This window comes from Neoarius graeffei, chromosome 8 (genome assembly GCF_027579695.1).
Source record: "Neoarius graeffei isolate fNeoGra1 chromosome 8, fNeoGra1.pri, whole genome shotgun sequence".
Lineage (NCBI taxonomy): Eukaryota > Metazoa > Chordata > Actinopteri > Siluriformes > Ariidae > Neoarius > Neoarius graeffei.
The window spans coordinates 9,695,779-9,714,871 of record NC_083576.1 but is presented as its reverse complement, the minus strand read 5'-3'; the positions used below and the strand labels follow the sequence as shown (position 1 = coordinate 9,714,871).

The 19,093-nt window shown below is 45.2% G+C and overlaps 1 protein-coding gene across 3 annotated transcripts; it reads right to left on the bottom strand.

Annotated features, from left to right (window-relative positions):
- Nucleotides 1–756: 756 nt before the first annotated feature.
- Nucleotides 757–16,437, bottom strand: nocta (nocturnin a). Of its 3 annotated transcripts, none has more exons than XM_060927264.1 (3): nucleotides 16,080–16,437; nucleotides 3,157–3,420; nucleotides 757–1,905 (listed from the first exon to the last, which is right to left on the bottom strand). In XM_060927264.1, exons 1-3 carry the CDS (start codon nucleotides 16,285–16,287, stop codon nucleotides 1,061–1,063), a joined length of 1,317 nt encoding a protein of 438 aa, XP_060783247.1. In that variant the 5' UTR covers nucleotides 16,288–16,437; the 3' UTR covers nucleotides 757–1,060. The 3 variants fall into 3 exon arrangements, with proteins under 3 accessions (XP_060783247.1, XP_060783249.1, XP_060783248.1); XM_060927266.1 differs by lacking the exon at nucleotides 16,080–16,437 and adding an exon at nucleotides 10,160–10,334; XM_060927265.1 differs by lacking the exon at nucleotides 16,080–16,437 and adding an exon at nucleotides 10,087–10,163.
- Nucleotides 16,438–19,093: the final 2,656 nt, after the last annotated feature.

The window sequence follows — 19,093 nt, the reverse complement described above, 5'->3', positions numbered from 1 at the left end:
CTCCGCAGGCATCCTGCGCTCCAAATCACTCCGCCCTGAACAGCGAGTGCCCTCTGGAGGGTGCGCACTCCGGCCCTGCGCAGCTCACAGAGCACGCGAGTGAAGCGCACGAGCAGTGATTCGGGACTGAGCCGCTGTGTGTGAGATCCCAGCGCAGATCACTTACCACTTGCAAGTGGAAGGATGGCAAGCCTAAAGACAATCATAACTACACAATGGGCAGTATTTGCATCAGTATTTGCAGTATTTTCATACTTTTATAGTCTTTAATGAAAGGTGATACAAGGCGGAAGTCCGCGCCGTTTTTCAGCAGTCGCGTCACATGACCAACGCCAGCGAATCAGGAAGGTGGATGTCACAGTGACGTTGTCCAATGAGACGCCAGCTAGAGCTCAGCACAGCGTATCCGCGTATTCTCAATGTTTACACAGCACCGGACCAGACACGATCTGGATTGAATACGTGGATGCTGGCGGATTCCCGTTTCCCGGCGTTTTAATGTAAACGGACAGTGCATCCGCGAAGAAAACGAGACAGATACGGTCTAATGTAAACTTGGTCTCACGTTTCGACCATTTTATCATTCAAAGACTCCCATCTCAGATTTCATTACTTATCTTATCTTGACTGGTGGTGTTTTAACGGGCAAGGTGCAGGAGGTAAACCCAAAGAACCAAAACATGAATTAAACTGATGAAGGAAGCGAGAGAGCAAGTCAGTAAAGTTTTCCGTCCAGCAAATATTTCAACTCGTACGTTGCTTAAGTTAATTTTATTAAGGTTAGAGTGTAAAGATACATTCTTTTCTGTGACCAGTCAATGGCATTACTACTAAAGGAACAGTACATCATCTCGAACATCTGTCCTGAGATCATCTCGACCCAATAATAAATTAAGGAATATTGCACAGAACAGAAAGCCGCTGCTGATCCGTTTTAAAATCAGCAACAGGAGTCTATTTGTGGAACTCGTTCGAGTTGAGGTACTTAAAGTTCGTTTCCTGTTTCAGGAAAAGGTTTGGGAATGTTTAAAAGCTGCGCCGGCTCCATTTTGATTGACAGTCACATGAGCCTATGGGGTTCCTGGATGAAGCTGAAGTCACAGACGAGCGAGAGATGATCAGAAGGATAGTGGTACGAGGGTAGGCGGTCCGGGCCGATCTGCTCCTCAGTGGGCATGCTCAGAACAGCGTCCACGCTGAATCCATGCCGCGAGTACCACACGTAGTCGAGCGTGGAGCAGCTCTCTCCGCTCGGACGGATCTTCCAGGTGGTGTAGGACGGCTCGGTGACGCCATCAGCGCTCAGTGTCCTGTACGCGCTCCCGAGGCCGAGCGGAGAGTTTAGAAAGTGGCGGTACACCTCTTCGCTCGGCTCGGCGTTAAAATCTCCGCACACGAGCAGAGGAACGGCTTCCTCCTGCTGCGAGCTCAAGATGGACTTCAGCTGCTGGAGAAGATTGGCACCCTGGGCTCCACGGAAGGTCTCCCAGCCACTCCTCGCCTTCAGGTGCGTCACGGTGACCGAGAAGACTTGTCCAGTGGCCTGGCACTGTAGCGTAGCCACGACGGCCACCTGGTTGGTCTTGAGCGCCATGGCGGAGAGACGCAGGTGATGGACGTGGAGCAAACGGAAACGCTCGCGACTGAAGAACAGGGCGCATCCGTCAGGGCCGTTGTTGCCACGCACATCCAGGCACGGAGAGCACGGCTTGGGGCAGAAGCTGCTCTGGTAGCCCAGGCTGGACATCACAGGCTGGAAGGTGTCGTAGTAGTGGTCCACTTCCTGCAGACACACGATGTCCGGTCTGTAGGTCAGGATCTCCTCCAGGATCAGGTACTTCCTCTCAGCCCAGTTTAATGCCTCCATCGGGCAGCGCACAAAGCCATCCTTACCCTCGCCCAGAGCTGCAGGTCGAACACAAATGAGATGTCTAAAGCATCGTCACAAAATTTACATTTTTAAAAACTCATATCTATTGTGTAAAAATAAACTGGGCTTATGGGGGGGAAAAAAATCTGACAAAAATTGAAAATAAATAAATAAAAACACACTTCCTCTCCTCACCAAAGATATTAATTCGTACAAAATCACTTCTTCAACTGACGAGGAAATAGAAATACACTTTCCTTTTTAAAGGGGAACTGAAGTCATTTTTAAACTTCCTTTATTTCTTAACGTGTTATTCAATTCCATTTTCGTAACCTTATATCGTGACTCGTATTGGCAACTAACTGCAATTAAATATTATACTTATCGGCCTATTCGGTTTGTAGCCGTGTTGAATTTAGTTCGTTTGGTCCACGGCAGGCGTCGCTTATCCGCGCAATCTTTACGAGACTTGTGCGAGACTTCGAAACGTAAAGCGTCAGCCAAGTGACAGTGCCGCCATTTTGAAAACTGTTTTCCAAATGAAATATTGCACAAAAACGAGTTTTACTGCCTACTTTTTTCAAACTTTCCTGATTGCTATCAAAACAAACAAAACTTCCGGCTTGATTACGTCAGCATTCGAAAGAGGCCGCACGTGCGTCTTTTGACAACGTTGGCAGACGTCGATCGCTTTGATTTCCGCTGTACGTTTTACTTCCATCCTACGATGTCTCGACGAATCTCGTTTACGGCCATTGCTCTGACATACGGACTGATATTACAATGTATTTCAAAACACTTGTAGCTTGCTATAGCGGCAACAAAATAGCGATCAAAAATGCATTCCGATATTTAATAAAATGAGAGAAATAGAATTTTGATGGTAAAAAAAATTGCCTTCAGTTCTCCTTTAACCTCCTAAGACCCAAGCTGTTTTTTTACATGCATTTTTTTTATATTTTTTTGCTATTTGGGCTTATTAGAACCTGATTAGAATAAAAACTAAGCATCATCTTTGATAAGATGTACTTTTTGAGAAAAAGTATGTCCACATATGTGGATTCTTGTTCTGAATTTCTAAAAAGTGCTGTCCACGTATGTGACCGCTAGGCCCGAGGAGGTTAAATCAAGTCTTTTCCTCAATGCAACCTAAACTACTTAAATTTTTGGCTACAGAAAAATAAAAGTCACGTATAAATAAAATAACTTCAACTTCACTCATTACGATGAGATCATTTAGTGTATATAGTAAGCTTAAAGAGCAGATAGATATAGCAGGGCTGTACCTTGTGCTAGAATGTTCCACTGCATGACGCGGACCTGCGGGTTGTGTGTGGCGCTGGCTCTGGTCCTGATGAAGTCTCGATGGGGCCGCGGCGGTCGCTTCCTCAGAACCTCCTCGCACTCGCGCAGGAGCGTCTCGGGGTCGGCCTGCTCGAGCTCACACTCCTCAGCGGCGGTGTGTGTGTGCTCCAGCGGCGCGCTGCTCAGAGACTGAGCCAGAGAACTGAAGAATCTAATGCTGCTGCTGTTACTACCCATCTGAAACGCTGCAAAACACACACACACACACACACAGTTAACAGAAATTTGAGTTCAGTTACATTTACCCAATTAGCTTTTCACATTGGTGCATCATTAGTAGAGAGAAGCGATAAATGGTTAATCCAGACGGACTCTTCAGTCCTCACCCTGCATCGCCGTAGTCCTCAGTTAAGACATCATGAACTTGTGTAAGAGAAGGAAAAGGCTCTTAATAATGACCCCATGACTCTGATTCTGTCTAAATGCGGTTAACACGGTATGAATCATCCACATGAGATTAAGGAAAAGTGTGTGTGGATGTATTCTAATGGCTTATGGGTCACATTTTGTATATCCTTTTACCATAAAATGCACTACACACTCATCCCCTACATCACATGTACTCATCTTTACCGCTGACTGGAACAAAGCCCTGACATCGGAAACTCCTTACAACACTTGTGATGAATATGAAAGAAGATATAACGAAAAAAAAATAGGTACCCTATGGATCCATGTGGTTACTGCTTATAAATAAAATAGTTTTCTGATCCCATGTCCATACAGTAAATATAGCACATATATTTTACTCTATGGGGCAGGAGCCACAAAAATGAACAAACAGACATAAAATACACCAAGTGTCTGTACTTTATATTATTCTACTCTTACATCTTACAGTTTTCAAAACTGAAACCTCCGAACCGAGGCTGACATACACACGCTGTCGCCACGACCCAAACTCTTATTTCCCGGAAATGGCCCGACGCTGGAGCTCAGTGGAACGCACTTTCCCTCTGTAATAAGCATAAACATGTCAAAGCGATTTCTTTAGTCTAGTCCAGGGCTTTTCAAAGTGTGGGGTGCGCCTCCCCTAGGGGGCGCCAGAGTTCTTCGGGGGGGCGCAACGTGAGGAAAAATAAACCAGAATAAGTTACTATTGTGGACATTTAGCGAACTTCAGCTAGCCTTTGCCAGAGACAAAATGGATCGATTTTTAGTACCTAAAGCTACAGTGAGTGAGGAAACAGAGTCTGGGCCAAGCAAAAAAAGAAGGAAGTATGACCACGATTATTTAAAGTTTGGATTTTCATGGATTTACACGGTGGTGTAGTTGTTAGCGCTGTCGCCTCACAGCAAGAAGGTCCGGGTTTGAGCCCCGTGGCCGGCGAAGGCCTTTCTGTGCGGAGTTTGCATGTTCTCCCCGTGTCCGCGTGGGTTTCCTCCGGGTGCTCCGGTTTCCCCCACAGTCCAAAGACATGCAGGTTAGGTTAACTGGTGACTCTAAATTGACCGTAGGTGTGAATGTGAGTGTGAATGGTTGTCTGTGTCTATGTGTCAGCCCTGTGATGACCTGGCGACTTGTCCAGGGTGTACCCCGCCTTTCGCCCGTAGTCAGCTGGGACAGGCTCCAGCTTGCCTGCGACCCTGTAGAACAGGACAAAGCGGCTACAGATGATGAGATGAGATTTTCATGGACTGGATCTGAAGATGCTCCACTGCCACAGTGTTGTCTGCCAAGACGTGCTAGCTAACGATGCTATGAGATGTTTAAAACGTGTAAAACAAGATGTTTAAAAAAAAAAAAAAAAAGGTTTAATAAAGCGCATATGTTTTAAATGTATAAAAAATATGTTTTCAAAAAGCACAGATGTTTAAAATGTGTAAAAGAAAAAAAAAAAGTGTGTACAACAACCATTTTTTTTTAAAAATACAAATGGAACATTAAGTATAGCAACAACAAAAATTGTAAGGGGGGGGGGGCGCTGTTCTTTATTTGCTCTCTGGGGGGCTGACTCTCCCACACTTTGAAAACCCCTGGTCTAGTCCATTTATTTCAAATGGTGAACCGAGTTGTATATGCTTGCCGGACATTTTAATCGGAACACGTGTATGCACATGCACTATTGTTACACTCATTCTTACAGCACGATGATGTAGTGGCTAGCGCCTCTATATGAGGCAGTAGACACAACAAAAACGATTTTGACCTTTTTGGTGACCGGATGACCCTCAGAATGTCGGAGGTTCTATTTTAGACCCACGCCCATCTGTCCTGAAAGTTTCATGAAGGTTGATCCAGCAGTTTTCATGAAATATCGTTAAAAAACAAACAAAAAGAAACCCGACCGAAAACAATGCCTCGCCCAGCTTACTCTGTAGTAGGCAAGGTAATACTTGTCTCCTTTAAAAAAAAAATAATAATAATCCGCCTTCACCATAGCAATAATTACACACATTTACTTATTTTATTTATCTGTGCTGCATCCACCATCCAAGTCCCTGTGAATGAGCTGCCGCTATAGAAACGATAACTTAGTCAAATTTATTACTATAAACCTGGGATCGAATTATTGCCCGTTCTGACGGGTCAGAATAGCGTGTAACAGCGGTGTGTTATATAACGTGTGTGTTTATACTCTGATAAGTCTTTTCAGTAATGTTTTGCAACATTCTAACCACCATGTTGACCTCTGAACGTATTGGATTTTTAGGTGCTCCTTCACTCACTGTCAAGCCGTTTTCTCTCTCTCTCACACACACGCGCACACACACTTCCCCAACCTTCTTCCTTTCTACCTGCTGTATTCCTGAGAACGTCTTTGCTGATGAAAAGACTAAACACAGATTTAGTCCAGTCCTGCTAAGCTTCACTGTCCAGTTTATAGGTGTGTGTGTGTGTCCTCAGAGGTTTCTTCAATAGTCCACTGTGTGTGAGCATCTATAAGCACACAATGGCTCACTCTGAAAGTCACGAGATGGATATAACAAGACAATTGCAATAACTGAACTGTCCTAATGTCCTCCATGCAGAGGAAAGTGTGCCTCATCGGTCTGGAATGTAATTCAGTGTAATTCAATAAGACTAAATTACTGACATAAAACTGTAACGCTAAAAAGAGAACAGCTCGAATGAAAGGAACGACCCCTGAACAGTGGACAAAATGTACTTCCAATAGACTTGCACAACTTCCCCAGAACACCAGCGTCTAAATTCAGTAGCCCGGGTCGTGTCTGTCCTGCGTAGTGTAGGGAGGAATGATACCCACTCTTTTCAAATCTGTTGCCAGAAAGCCTCTGAAGGACATACTTTTTGCATAATAGGAAGCCAAAAATGGCATTTTGGCCAAAATCGCTTAAAATTCATTAAAACTCAAAGGGGCCTAGTAGAAATATGAAACTAGTTAGATTTTTTTCCTCATTACATAGTAATTGTAGGGTTGTTATCTGTTCACAGAAACATATTTTGCGATGAAAATTATATTCCTGAATTTTTAAAAATTTTTTTTAACATCTTACGTCCTTTCCGAGGGGGCTAAAATAGGGCATTTTTGCCATCTTATTTGTTAATGTGGCTAGGGGTTTAGGATCTTCTAGTTTTTTGTGAAGATGCTCTCATATAAGATGTAACTACTCCCTGATTTTTTTTAACAAACGCCCCTTGCTTCATATTTTAATAATTTTTTTTGTACATGGACAGTTTCATCATTTTTCACTTTTTTCCACATTCAGAACTCTGTAACTCTACATTGGAAAATTCCTACTAGCAGCTATTTCAGATTTACATACACTGACATACAAATTTTCATATTTTAGTAGTAGTATGCCCAAGAAATTCATATTTTTCTTTCTATTGGGACCTAAAAACAGCTATTTGGCCAAAAATGACAAAAATGTTGACGATATTTTTCAAGTTCTGGAGGGAATGGGCTATTTTCCTCATAAATTAAAGATGTGGTGACTTTTTCTATCCTGGAACAAGATCTCATCACAGCTTCTGCCCAATTGCACCCACTCAGCTGGAGATGAGAAGGGTTTCTTCTGATGTGGTACCATCATCGGTAGTGGACATAGGACCTGAAACCACACCAGTTTTACAGTCCCAGTTACAGGCCCCAAGCCAAATGTCCCAATCTGCACCAAATATGTACCAGCCAGGCAAATATATTGCCTGTGTTTATGACAGAAAATGGTACATTGGAAATATTGTCACCAGAAATGAAGAAGAAAATGATGTGTATGTCAATTTCATGAGACAAGGACGAGGCAACACATTCTCATGGCCACCACAAAGCAGGAAAGATGAATGTTGGGTGCCTTTGCTTCATGTCCTTTGTGTGGTAGAGGCCCCAAACATAAAAAGTGGGGGACGCCATTACCAACTAACAGAGGATGACTTCAAACTTGTGAAAGACTTAAGTTTTAACTTATGTACTACTAGATGACAGTTTATGAGTGTCTTAGCACATCACATGAAACTGTACTGCCTGTGAATGAATTACCCATTATCACGGATGCCCATATTTGACTTTAAATTATGTACAAATCTTGTGATGTTTTTCAACATCATGATCATGGATCATTGAATGTGTTAATATGTAAATAAAACCTCATTGCTAAATGTTTTGTGCTTACACAACCTTGAAGTATATAAAAAATACTACTCCAGAATTTTGTTGTTATTTTTCTATATTTTCCAAGGATATTCAACAAAAATTGCAATTATACCTAAAATTTTCTAATTGCAAAAAATAATATACAATACAGAAAAAGTTGTTCAGGAAATGTGTATGCCTAGATTAGGTTCTTATAAGCCTTAATTTGTGTGCAAAACACCCCTTTATTATTCCCTTGTTTATTAAAAGCTGCCCAGCGTTTTTGTCATTTTTGGCCAAATAGCTGTTTTTAGGTCCCAATAGAAAGAAAAATATGAATTTCTTGGGCATACAACTACTAAAATATGAAAATTTGTGTGTCAGTGTATGTAAATCTGAAATAGCTGCTAGTAGGAATCTTCCAATTTAGAGTTACAGAGTTCTGAATGTGGAAAAAAGTGAAAAATGATGAAACTGTCCATGTACAAAAAAAATTATTAAAATATGAAGCAAGGGGCGTTTGTTAAAAAAAATCAGGGAGTAGTTACATCTTATATGAGAGCATCTTCACAAAAAATTTGAAGATCCTAAACCCCTAGCCACATGACCAAATAAGATGGCGAAAATGCCCTATTTTAGCCCCCTCGGAAAGGACGTAAGATGTTAAAAATTTTTTTGTAAATTCAGGAATTGAAATTTCATGGCAAAATATGTTTCTGTGAACAGATAACAACCCTACAAATACTATGTAGTGAGGAAAAAAATCTAACTAGCTTCATATTTCTACTATGCCCCCTAGAGTTTTAATGAATTTTATGTGATTTTGGCCAAAATGTCATTTTTGGCTTCCCATTATGCAAAACGTATGTCCTTCAGAGGCTTTCTGACAACAGATTTGAAAAGAGTGGGTATCATTCAGTAAGAATCTGCAAACACAACTGTCTAGATAGCTGCAATAAAAAGTTATGGGTCTCTGAAGTTGGGGAAAGAGCCATTTCGTCATGTGGTATTTTGACATCAAAATTTCAAAGGCCAGTAGTTCCAAAACTACAATGAATTGGGAGCTAATATTTTGCATGTGTGGTACAAACATATGATTCTTGATTATAGAATTTTTTGAGCAAAATCTGAGACGGTGATGTGGGGACCCTTAGGTGAGTTGGCACGGAATGACCCATAGGTGACATGGACTGGTAGCAGGCATCATGAGAAGCCTTTGGAGGCCACTCTGGAGATGACGTGCCATCTCCTGACGCACCAAGCTACGGGTCTACAATGCTGCGGTTTTGTCTATGGCGCAGAGACCTGGCCTCTCAGCAAGACCTTGGCCACTTGTGTTCCCGGCTTCGAGACCTGTACCTTCAGGACCACTGATGAGAGGGTGTGTTGCTAGGACTGTGTCTCCAATGAGGAGCTCCGCCAGAGGACTAACCAACCAAATATCCTTCGCACCATCGCTGTGTTCGTTGGCTTGGACACATCTTGCGCTGCACAGATGACCCCACAAGACCCATTTACAAGTTTGATCTACGCCCTCGTGGCCGACCACGCACCCACTGGAACGATGTCGTTCATCAAGACCTCCAGCAGGTTAATTTGTGCCAGGAGGATGGTCCGGAACTCAGCCAAGACCGTGAGAGATGGTGGAATTTGGTAGCACTGGTGGGCTCAACGCCATGCTGGCATGAGGTTTAGGAGTAGGAGGGAGGATTTCAAGTTGACAAGGTGCATTATAAATTGCGACCGAGTCCATTGGACATGGCAACAACTTTGTGGTTTCTCGATAACATGACACGCTATATATTTTCCTTATTAATGTTTTCTTGAGCGATAAACAGAGAAGGTGGTGAGAGAAAGACTTCATAAGTACTGGAACACCGAAACTTTTTAATGGACGTTCCACAACAATAAACGTAACGCCAGACTCTGGTTTTATGTTGAAGAACCAGGATGTTGTGTAATAAATAAGCGTAACCTCATAACTACTGATTGTTAAATTCATACGTACACACATGGAGGAATTTCTCTACTTTCTGTGATGAATAAACGTCTAACCTGTGTACTTCACACCAAAACACTTCTGTACGCAGCAGAGCCTCAGTGGTGAGCCTGAACTTTAAGATGTAGGAAAATAATTCACTTAAGCATGACAATGGTAACTCCGCTCCATGTTAGCCCGCTGTTGTTGATTAGTTTCCTACAACATGCTTTATTTATACTTTACTTAGCTGATCTAGGAGCTCTCACAGCATTCAAATAACCACCTACAAGCAAACACAAACTCACAAAACTGATATCTACGGCATGTTTACTTACGACAGCTGAGCTGGCGACCTTCACTGACGTTTATTTTTTGACAAACACCCGCGTAGTCACTGCGCCGTCTTACCTCACAGTGTCTGCCCAGTCATTTATGGCTCCTTTAAGGTCAACACATAAACCTGTGTGTACTGTGGTGAGCTAAAATCTCAAAGCAGACGCACATTTTAACACTGAATGTCGAAGACTTACGATTCTGCCTACACAGATAAGCACCAAAATTCATCCGGGTTCTGCTTGGTCCTAAACGGTTCAGCTAAATCAGGCTGTGAGGGGAAGTTGGCGATCTACACACTTAAAGTGAAAGTGTTTCTAAATAAAACTGAAAGGCTCTAAAGGTGATTGGAGATCTTTTGCCCTCCTCAGAATTCAGTGCAACTTTATGGAGAAAAGGTCAAAGGTGTCCATTTCAGATTTTATGGACTCTGATGGCGGCCTTCATGCTAAGCTTGAATTTCGCAGAAACACTTGGCTCATATTATATTCCAGTGAACACTGAGAACTCTGTCTACACACGTGACATGGGTTTAAAAACACACACAGTATTTAAAAAAAAGAAAAGAAGCTTGGTACACAGTTTCTAGAAAAACAGGACTTTGATCAGAGAGGAAGGAGAAAAGACCTTTGTCAGCTGCGTAAGAAAAATGATTATGTCCTGAAAAAGTCCTGCTTCTCTGGAAACGTAACAGAGTGCCACACTCAACTTTTATACTTCTTCCATTTCTGAAATACAATGCAGTTTCTGCATGGATTCTTCATCACACCCCCAGGGGTGATAGCGTTCCGGCGCCGCGCCGGATTTCCGGCGTACCGTGGCTGGGGGGAAAAAAAAAAAAAAATCTAGTTCGCCCATTGTCCTGTGTCATTCTGAGATGCGCAGATAGACAGTAAAGGGAATTCCGAATTCCCTTTACTGTCTATCTGCGCATCTCAGAATGACACAGGACAATGGGCGAACTAGATTTTTTTTTTTCCCCCAGCCACGGTACGCCGGAAATCCGGCGCGGCGCCGGAACGCTATCACCCCTGCACCCCCCAGATATCAGATTTATTGTATACTGATTTGTCTACGATTTATTGACTCCGATAGAAAGACATAAGACAATAAGAGATAGAAGGATATGCAAACAGACAGACACAGACAGAGAGAGGCAGACAGACAGAGAGTGAGCATGAGCGAGCGAGACAGACAGCGACAGAGAGAAACCAAGATTGAGAGCGCGAGAGAACGAGACAGCCAGACAGCGACAGAGAGAAACTGAGAGCAGGACAGCGACGGAGAGAAACCGAGAGCCGGACAGCCAGAGAACGAGACAGCCGGACAGCCAGGGCTCGAAATTAACTTTTTTTCTTTGTGTCCCCCAGTGGTCCCGAATTCTGTGTTGTATTGTCCCGAATGGAAGCAATAGTGTCCCCATTTTTTTCCTCTCTGAAATAACCAGTGGTTAATATTATCATATGAAGTTACTATTATATTTGTAACTATGCGATTTTGAACCCTTTATATCATTTTTACAATAAGTCACAAGACACAAGCGACACATGTCCAATACATCATCTACTTCAAAATTACAGTTATTGCATTTTCAGTTTATTAAACTTTGGCGATCTCACTGTATGAATAGATACCCGTTTATTTAAAGGGGCCAACTAGCTCATTCAGAAAATGTTTCAACTCCCTACATCTGCAGTACACTTTAGTTGAAAATAAGACCCCTTTTATGTTCATTTCATCTACTTATACCTTGAATATCTGTTGGCACTTATAAGGCCAACTTGTAATTTTCACCATTACCGTTATCCATTACCGTTATCCATTTTTATGAACTTTCCGTTATCCATTACCGTTATCCATTTTTATGAACTTTCCGTTATCCATTTTTATGAACTTTCCGTTATCCATTTTATGAACTTTCGCTGCCGGGTGCAAACGTTAGCAACATCAGCATAGTGCCAGGGTCCGTGTATCATCTGATCATTCAAGTATTCCATTTAATCTGGAAAACGATGATACACGGACCTGCCAGGTCCGAGCCTAGCTGTGCTGCTGACTGATTAAACTTTCTGAACTAGAAAGACACCAAGAAAACTCACTTATTCTGTTGAACAGTATCTTCCGTCAATATCAGCCACATCATTCCTGTTGTATTTTATAACGTGTCTAACAGTGTTCATTAAGTTCATTCAGTTGCTCGCGTTGCCTGCAGACCAGGCGATGACACTTTGGATCCTGAAGGTCCCGGAGACGTTATGTCTGGGCTTTCAGTTTCTTCCCCGCGGTCGGTCCGCTTCAACCACTTCAGCATTTTTGTTCTGGCGAGAGTCGGCGCAGCGTGTGCGGTAGCAATTCCATTCCAAGTCCATATAATGCGGACTCCGGCCGAAGATTCTAGAACAGAATGCGCTGCTCTGTAGCCTACGGATGCAGGTGCATCGAAAGTGTAGCTACTATGTATTTTTCGCTGTTAACGTTTTAAAATTAAAATTGACAAATTAGGTGAATGTCTACGTATGTGTTACGGCTTTGTAAATAATATTAATGTAGAACTTTTTTTCTAGATCTATTTTTTTTCCATTGTCCCGGGATTGTCCCAGATATGATAATTTTGTGTCCCGATGACATTTTTTATGGTCCCCGGGACATCGGGACACCGTTAGTTTCGAGCGCTGCGGACAGCGATGGAGAGAAACCAAGAGCCGGACAGCCAGAGAACGAGACAGCCGGACAGCGATGGAGAGAAACCGAGAGCCAGACAGCCAGAGAACGAGACAGCCGGACAGCCAGAGAACGAGACAGCCGGACAGTGACAGAAAGAAACCGACAGCCGGACAGCCAGAGAATGAGACAGCCAGACAACGAGACAGCCAGACAACGACAGAGAGAAACTGAGAGCCGGACAGCCAGACAACGAGACAGCCGGACAGCCAGACAACGAGACAGCTGGACGGCGACAGAGAGAAACTGAGAGCGGGACAGCGACAGAGAGAAACAGAGCAGGACAGCCAGAGAACTAGTCAGCCGGACAGCCAGAGAACGAGACAGTCGGACAGCGACAGAGAGAAACCGACAGCCGGACAGCGACAGAGAGAAACCGACAGCCGGACAGCCAGAGAGCGAGACAGCCGGACAGCCAGAGAGCGAGACAGCGAGACCGCCGGACAGCGAGACCGCCGGACAGCGAGACCGCCGGACAGCGAGACCGCCGGACAGCGAGACCGCGAAACTGAGAGCTGGACAGCCAGACAATGAGACAGCCGGACAGCGACAGAGAGAAACTGAGAGCCGGACAGCCAGAGAACTAGTCAGCCGGACAGTGACAGAGAGAAAACGAGAGCCGGACAGCCAGAGAACGAGACAGCCGGACAGCGACAGAGAGAAACCGACGGCCGGACAGCCAGAGAACGAGACAGCCGGACAGCCAGAGAACGAGACAGCCGGACAGTGACAGAGAGAAACTGAGAGCCGGACAGCCAGAGAACTAGTCAGCCGGACAGTGACAGAGAGAAAACGAGAGCCGGACAGCCAGAGAACGAGACAGCCGGACAGCGACAGAGAGAAACCGACGGCCGGACAGCCAGAGAACGAGACAGCCGGACAGCCAGAGAACGAGACAGCCGGACAGCGACAGAGAGAAACCGACAGCCGGACAACGAGACAGCTGGACAACGAGACAGCGACAGAGAGAAACTGAGAGCCGGACAGCCAGACAACAAGACAGCCGGACAGCCAGACAACGAGACAGCCGGACAGTGACAGAGAGAAACTGAGAGCGGGACAGCGACAGAGAGAAACAGAGCCGGACAGCCAGAGAACTAGTCAGCCGGACAGCCAGAGAACCAGACAGCCGGACAGCGACAGAGAGAAACCGACAGCCAGAGAACGAGACAGCCGGACAGCGACAGATGAGAAACCGACAGCCGGACAGCGACAGAGAACGAGTCAGCCGGACAGCGACAGAGAACGAGTCAGCCGGACAGCGACAGAGAGAAACTGAGAGCGGGACAGCCAGAGAACGAGACAGCCGGACAGCGACAGAGAGAAACTGAGAGCGGGACCGCCAGAGAACGAGACAGCCAGAGAACGAGACAGCCGGACAGCCAGAGAACGAGACAGCCGGACAGCGACAGAGAGAAACCGAGAGCGGGACAGCCAGACAGCAGGACAGCCAGACAACAAGACAGCCAGACAGCGACAGAGAGAAACCGAGAGCCGGACAGCCAGACAATGAGACAGCCGGACAGCCAGACAACGAGACAGCCAGACAACGAGACAGCTGGACAGCGACAGAGAGAAACTGTGAGCGGGACAGCGACAGAGAGAAACTGAGAGCCGGACAGCCAGAGAACGAGACAGCCGGACAGCGACAGAGAGAAACTGAGAGCCGGACAGCCAGAGAACGAGACAGCCGGACAGCCAGAGAACGAGACAGCCGGACAGCCAGAGAACGAGACAGCCGGACAGCGACAGAGAGAAACCGACAGCCGGACAGCCAGAGAACGAGACAGCCGGACAGCCAGAGAGCGAGACAGCCGGACAACGAGACAGCGAAACTGAGAGCCGGACAGCCAGACAACGAGACAGCGACAGAGAGAAACTGAGAGCCGGACAGCCAGAGAACTAGTCAGCCGGACAGTGACAGAGAGAAACCGAGAGCCGGACAGCCAGAGAACGAGACAGCCAGACAGCGACAGAGAGAAACCGAGAGCCGGACAGCCAGAGAACGAGACAGCCGGACAGCAACAGACAGAAACCGACAGCCGGACAACGAGACAGCCGGACAACGAGAAACTGAGAGCCGGACAGCCAGACAATGAGGCAGCCGGACAGCCAGACAACGAGACAGCTGGACAGCGACAGAGAGAAACCAACAGCCAGAGAACAAGTCAGCCGGACAGCGACAGAGAGAAACCGACAGCCGGACAGCCAGAGAACCAGTCAGCCGGACAGCGACAGAGAGAAACCGACAGCCGGACAGCCAGAGAACCAGTCAGCCGGACAGCGACAGAGAGAAACCGACAGCCAGAGAACGAGACAGCCAGACAGCGACAGATGAGAAACCGACAGCCGGACAGCGACAGAGAGAAACCGACAGCCAGAGAACGAGACAGCCAGACAGCGACAGATGAGAAACCGACAGCCGGACAGCGACAGAGAACGAGTCAGCCGGACAGCGACAGAGAGAAACTGAGAGCGGGACATCCAGAGAACGAGACAGCCGGACAGCGACATTGAGAAACCGAGAGCTAGACAGCCAGAGAACGAGACAGCCGGACAGCGACAGAGAGAAACTGACAGCCGGACAGCCAGAAACAGAGAGAAACCAAGAATGAGACAGCGAGACAGACAGAGAATTAAATACACAGACAAACAATAAGATCTATCAACTGATACGTAGAGAAACAGACATGTAGACAGACAGACAAATAGACAATAAGATACATAAACTGATGTAGAGAAACAGACATGTAGACAGACAGACAAATAGACAATAAGATACATAAACTGATGTAGAGAAACAGACATGTAGATGGCTAGATATACAGAATGATATGAAGATAGACAGACAGCTAGCTAACCAGACAGACAGACAGACAGAGAGAGCATTGAATACTGGGTTCATAAAGAAAACGAGCTAACAAGTTTAAATGAAGTATTAAAATCTATTTTTGTCTCATCCTTTAATGTAAAGCACTTTGAGCTGCAGTTTGTGTGAAAAAGTGCTATAAAATTATTATTACTTTTTTAAAATTACAACTGATCACGTGACCAGGAAGCCTCATGGAAGAAAAGGGTGCCCGAGAACGCGCACCTGCTCGGCCACGCGCCCCGGCGCTTCCATCACTGAGAGCCACCACGTGTCGGTCAAAATCTACCTTCATCATCATCATCATCAGACTGATCTCATTTCCTGCTCCGTGTGGAGTGGAAGCTCAGGATGGAAGCTCAGGATGGAAGCTCCCTGCTCGCCACCCTGGCTGTGGACTCTCACCTTTCCCCCCCTGTAGTGATGGAGATGAGCGGCTGGTTCTCAGCGGCCTGGGCCCGGTACAGGACTCTCCACAGCGCCTCACACCGGGTACCGGGAGCGCGTGCTTCCCGCCCGCGGCAGGTCTCGGAGCGGCTCCCAGTGCTGAGCGGCAAAGCGCGGCCAGGTCCTTCTGTATGAGCGGAGAGCAGCGCCGCACCGGATACATCATCACTCAGCGACCACACACCACTCAATACCGCCTCACCATACAGTTAAATGTCCACTAAACAACAAAACCCACCGCCTACAACCATTAAAATACCGAAACTCAAACTCGGACCGCGCGTGATAAACCGGTATACCGCCACCACCCTGTTTCATCAGCTTCTCAGACACTCCATTCATCTGACAAGGGGGGGGACGCGCAAAACCACTTTTACAAATAAATCCCATTAAAACACGGTTTAAGTTTTGTAAATATTGTCATAAAATATGTATATATATTCTCAAACTTAGTCGGTGCATTTTAGCTACCATACAATCGCGTTAAAAGTTTTTAAAAGAGGAAAGTCGCCATTTTCAAGGATTCCCCCCCTTATACAGGAGCAAAATGGTTCAGTCCGGAAGACACCGTGCACTTTCTGGGAAAGGAGAGGGGAGGGGCGGGGGCTACGTCACTGATTATGCAAAGGAAATTCCGCTTCCGTTTCTCTTTTCTGATTTCGTCACAGGAAAGCAATAAATATCAAATAAATATCAAATAAATAATAGATAGATGTATTATTATTATAATAAGGAATATATACCTATTATAAAACAATTTGTGTTGTGTGTGTGTGTGTGTGTGTGAGAGAGATTAATCCTAGGATCAACTGTTTATGATAAATATATCAGTGAAATTATTTATCTTGCCCCCCATCACAGGGTTTTAAACACTGCCATAAACACTTAGTGCCTTCTATACCACTCTTATTTTTTTTTAGACACCTTGTATTTGTACGTACATTTATAGACTAAACCCCATCTGTAAATCATCCTCTACTCCAGGGGTCTTCAATCCTATCCACAAAGGGCCAGTGTGGCTGCAGGCTTTCATTCCAACCAAGCAGGAGCTACACCTGATTTCACTTGTTTAATCATTTCACCCTCGTCTCCAGTCAACATTCAAGTGAGCCTCCAATTTGGCTGTAATGAAAGCCTGCAGCTACACCGGCCCTTTGCGGATAGGATTGAAGACCCCTGCTCTACTCTTTATCAGTGTCATTTCCTGACTCAGTTCTGACACTGACCTTTTTCAAACCCCAATAGCATTCAGTCTGAACACCCGTCAACACCAGGGAGTTAATAGAGCTCACACAAAATGTGGAATAAAAGCAGCCATGATTTACTCATCCATCCTTGTATACGCAGTGTGTGGTAATGAAGTCACTAAGAATAGAAGGTGGGGAAGTGTTGTAGGGAAATACTGCTTTCTAGAAAAGTAGCACTTCTCTGTGAAACAACGTCAAAGAACTTTTAAAGGGCACCGATGTGGATTTTATTTCAGGAAATGAAAATAAAGCATGTCTGAGCAAGCTGTCAATCATTTCAACCCATCACAAGAAGACAGGCCAGTGAAATTATATATAAATTGACTGTATGCACAGCAAAGTGCTTACCATAGACCTGTATGAGTGTATGAAAGCTTCTTGGGATTTGCGCAACTGAGTATTTTGGATACATGCGTAATACATTTGTGCTGTAATGACCAATTATTATTATTTTTTAGTTAACCTAACCTGTATGTCTTTGGACTGTGGGGGAAACCGGAGCACCCGGAGGAAACCCACGTGGACACGGGGAGAACATGCAAACTCCACACAGAAAGGCCCTCGCCGGCCACGGGGCTCGAACCTGGACCTTCTTGCTGTGAGGTGACAGCGCTAACCACTACACCACCGTGCTGCCCCCAGAGTAACATAATTACTGTAAATAATAAAACTAGGTAATCATATGCAGTATAAATAGCTATGTTTCAGTTTTTGTTTTCTTTACCATGTTGCTCTATAGTCCACAAATCCCATCCCCATCATTCCTGATCATTCTCCCTGTGCTCCCTTTCATTCTCATCTTTCTTCATAATTCTCCTTCATTCCCACTGCACTCACCTCCAGTCCTCTTCATTCCACATCATTTCCCCTCCATTCCTCATGATTCTCCTTCATTCCACCTACATTCCCCATCATTCCCCCTACATTCCTCATCATTCTCCTTCATTCCACCTACATTCCCCATCATTCCCCCTACATTCCTCATCATTGTCCTTCATTCCACCTACATTCCCCATCAATCCTCATCATTCCACCTACATTCCCCATCATTCCTCATCATTCCCCCTACATTCCCCATCATTCCTCCTACATTCCCCATCATTCCTCATCATTCCCCCTACATTCCCCATCATTCCTCATCATTCCCCCTACATTCCCCATCATTCCTCATCATTCCCCCTACATTCCCCATCATTCCTCATCATTCCCCCTACATTCCTCATCATTCTCCTTCATTCCACCTATATTCCCCATCATTCCACCTTCATTCCCCATCATTCCCCCTACATTCCCCATCATTCCTCATTATTCCACTTTCATTCCCCATCATTCCCTCTATATTCCTCATCATTCTCCTTCATTCCACCTACATTCCCCATCATTCCCCCTACATCCCTGTACATTCTGCATCATTCCCCCTGCAGCGAATTCCCCAGTGTTGAATTAACACTTTCAGAGTTCATTTGTGTCTAACTGGACATATATAAACACAGTAGGGTGTTAAATAAAACACTCTGAGTGTTAACACTGGGGATTTTGCTGTGTACAGTCCTAATCATTCCCACCACATTCCCCCTATATTCCCCATCATTCCCCCTAGATTCCTTATACATTCCCCATCATTCCCCCTAGATTCCTTATACATTCCCCATCATTCGCCCTACATTCCTCATACATTCCCCATCATTCACCCTACATTCCCCATCATTCCCCTGACATTCCCCC

Bases quoted from the DNA above. Each gene is read 5' to 3' on its own strand.
- nocta (XM_060927264.1), bottom strand. From the start codon at position 16,287: ATGATGTATCCGGTGCGGCGCTGCTCTCCGCTCATACAGAAGGACCTG. The intron at 3,421-16,079 runs GTGAGAGTCCAC...TGTGTTTTGCAG, and splicing joins ATCACTACAGGGGGGGAAAG to CGTTTCAGATGGGTAGTAAC. The intron at 1,906-3,156 runs GTACAGCCCTGC...TTCGACCTGCAG, and splicing joins GTGGAACATTCTAGCACAAG to CTCTGGGCGAGGGTAAGGAT.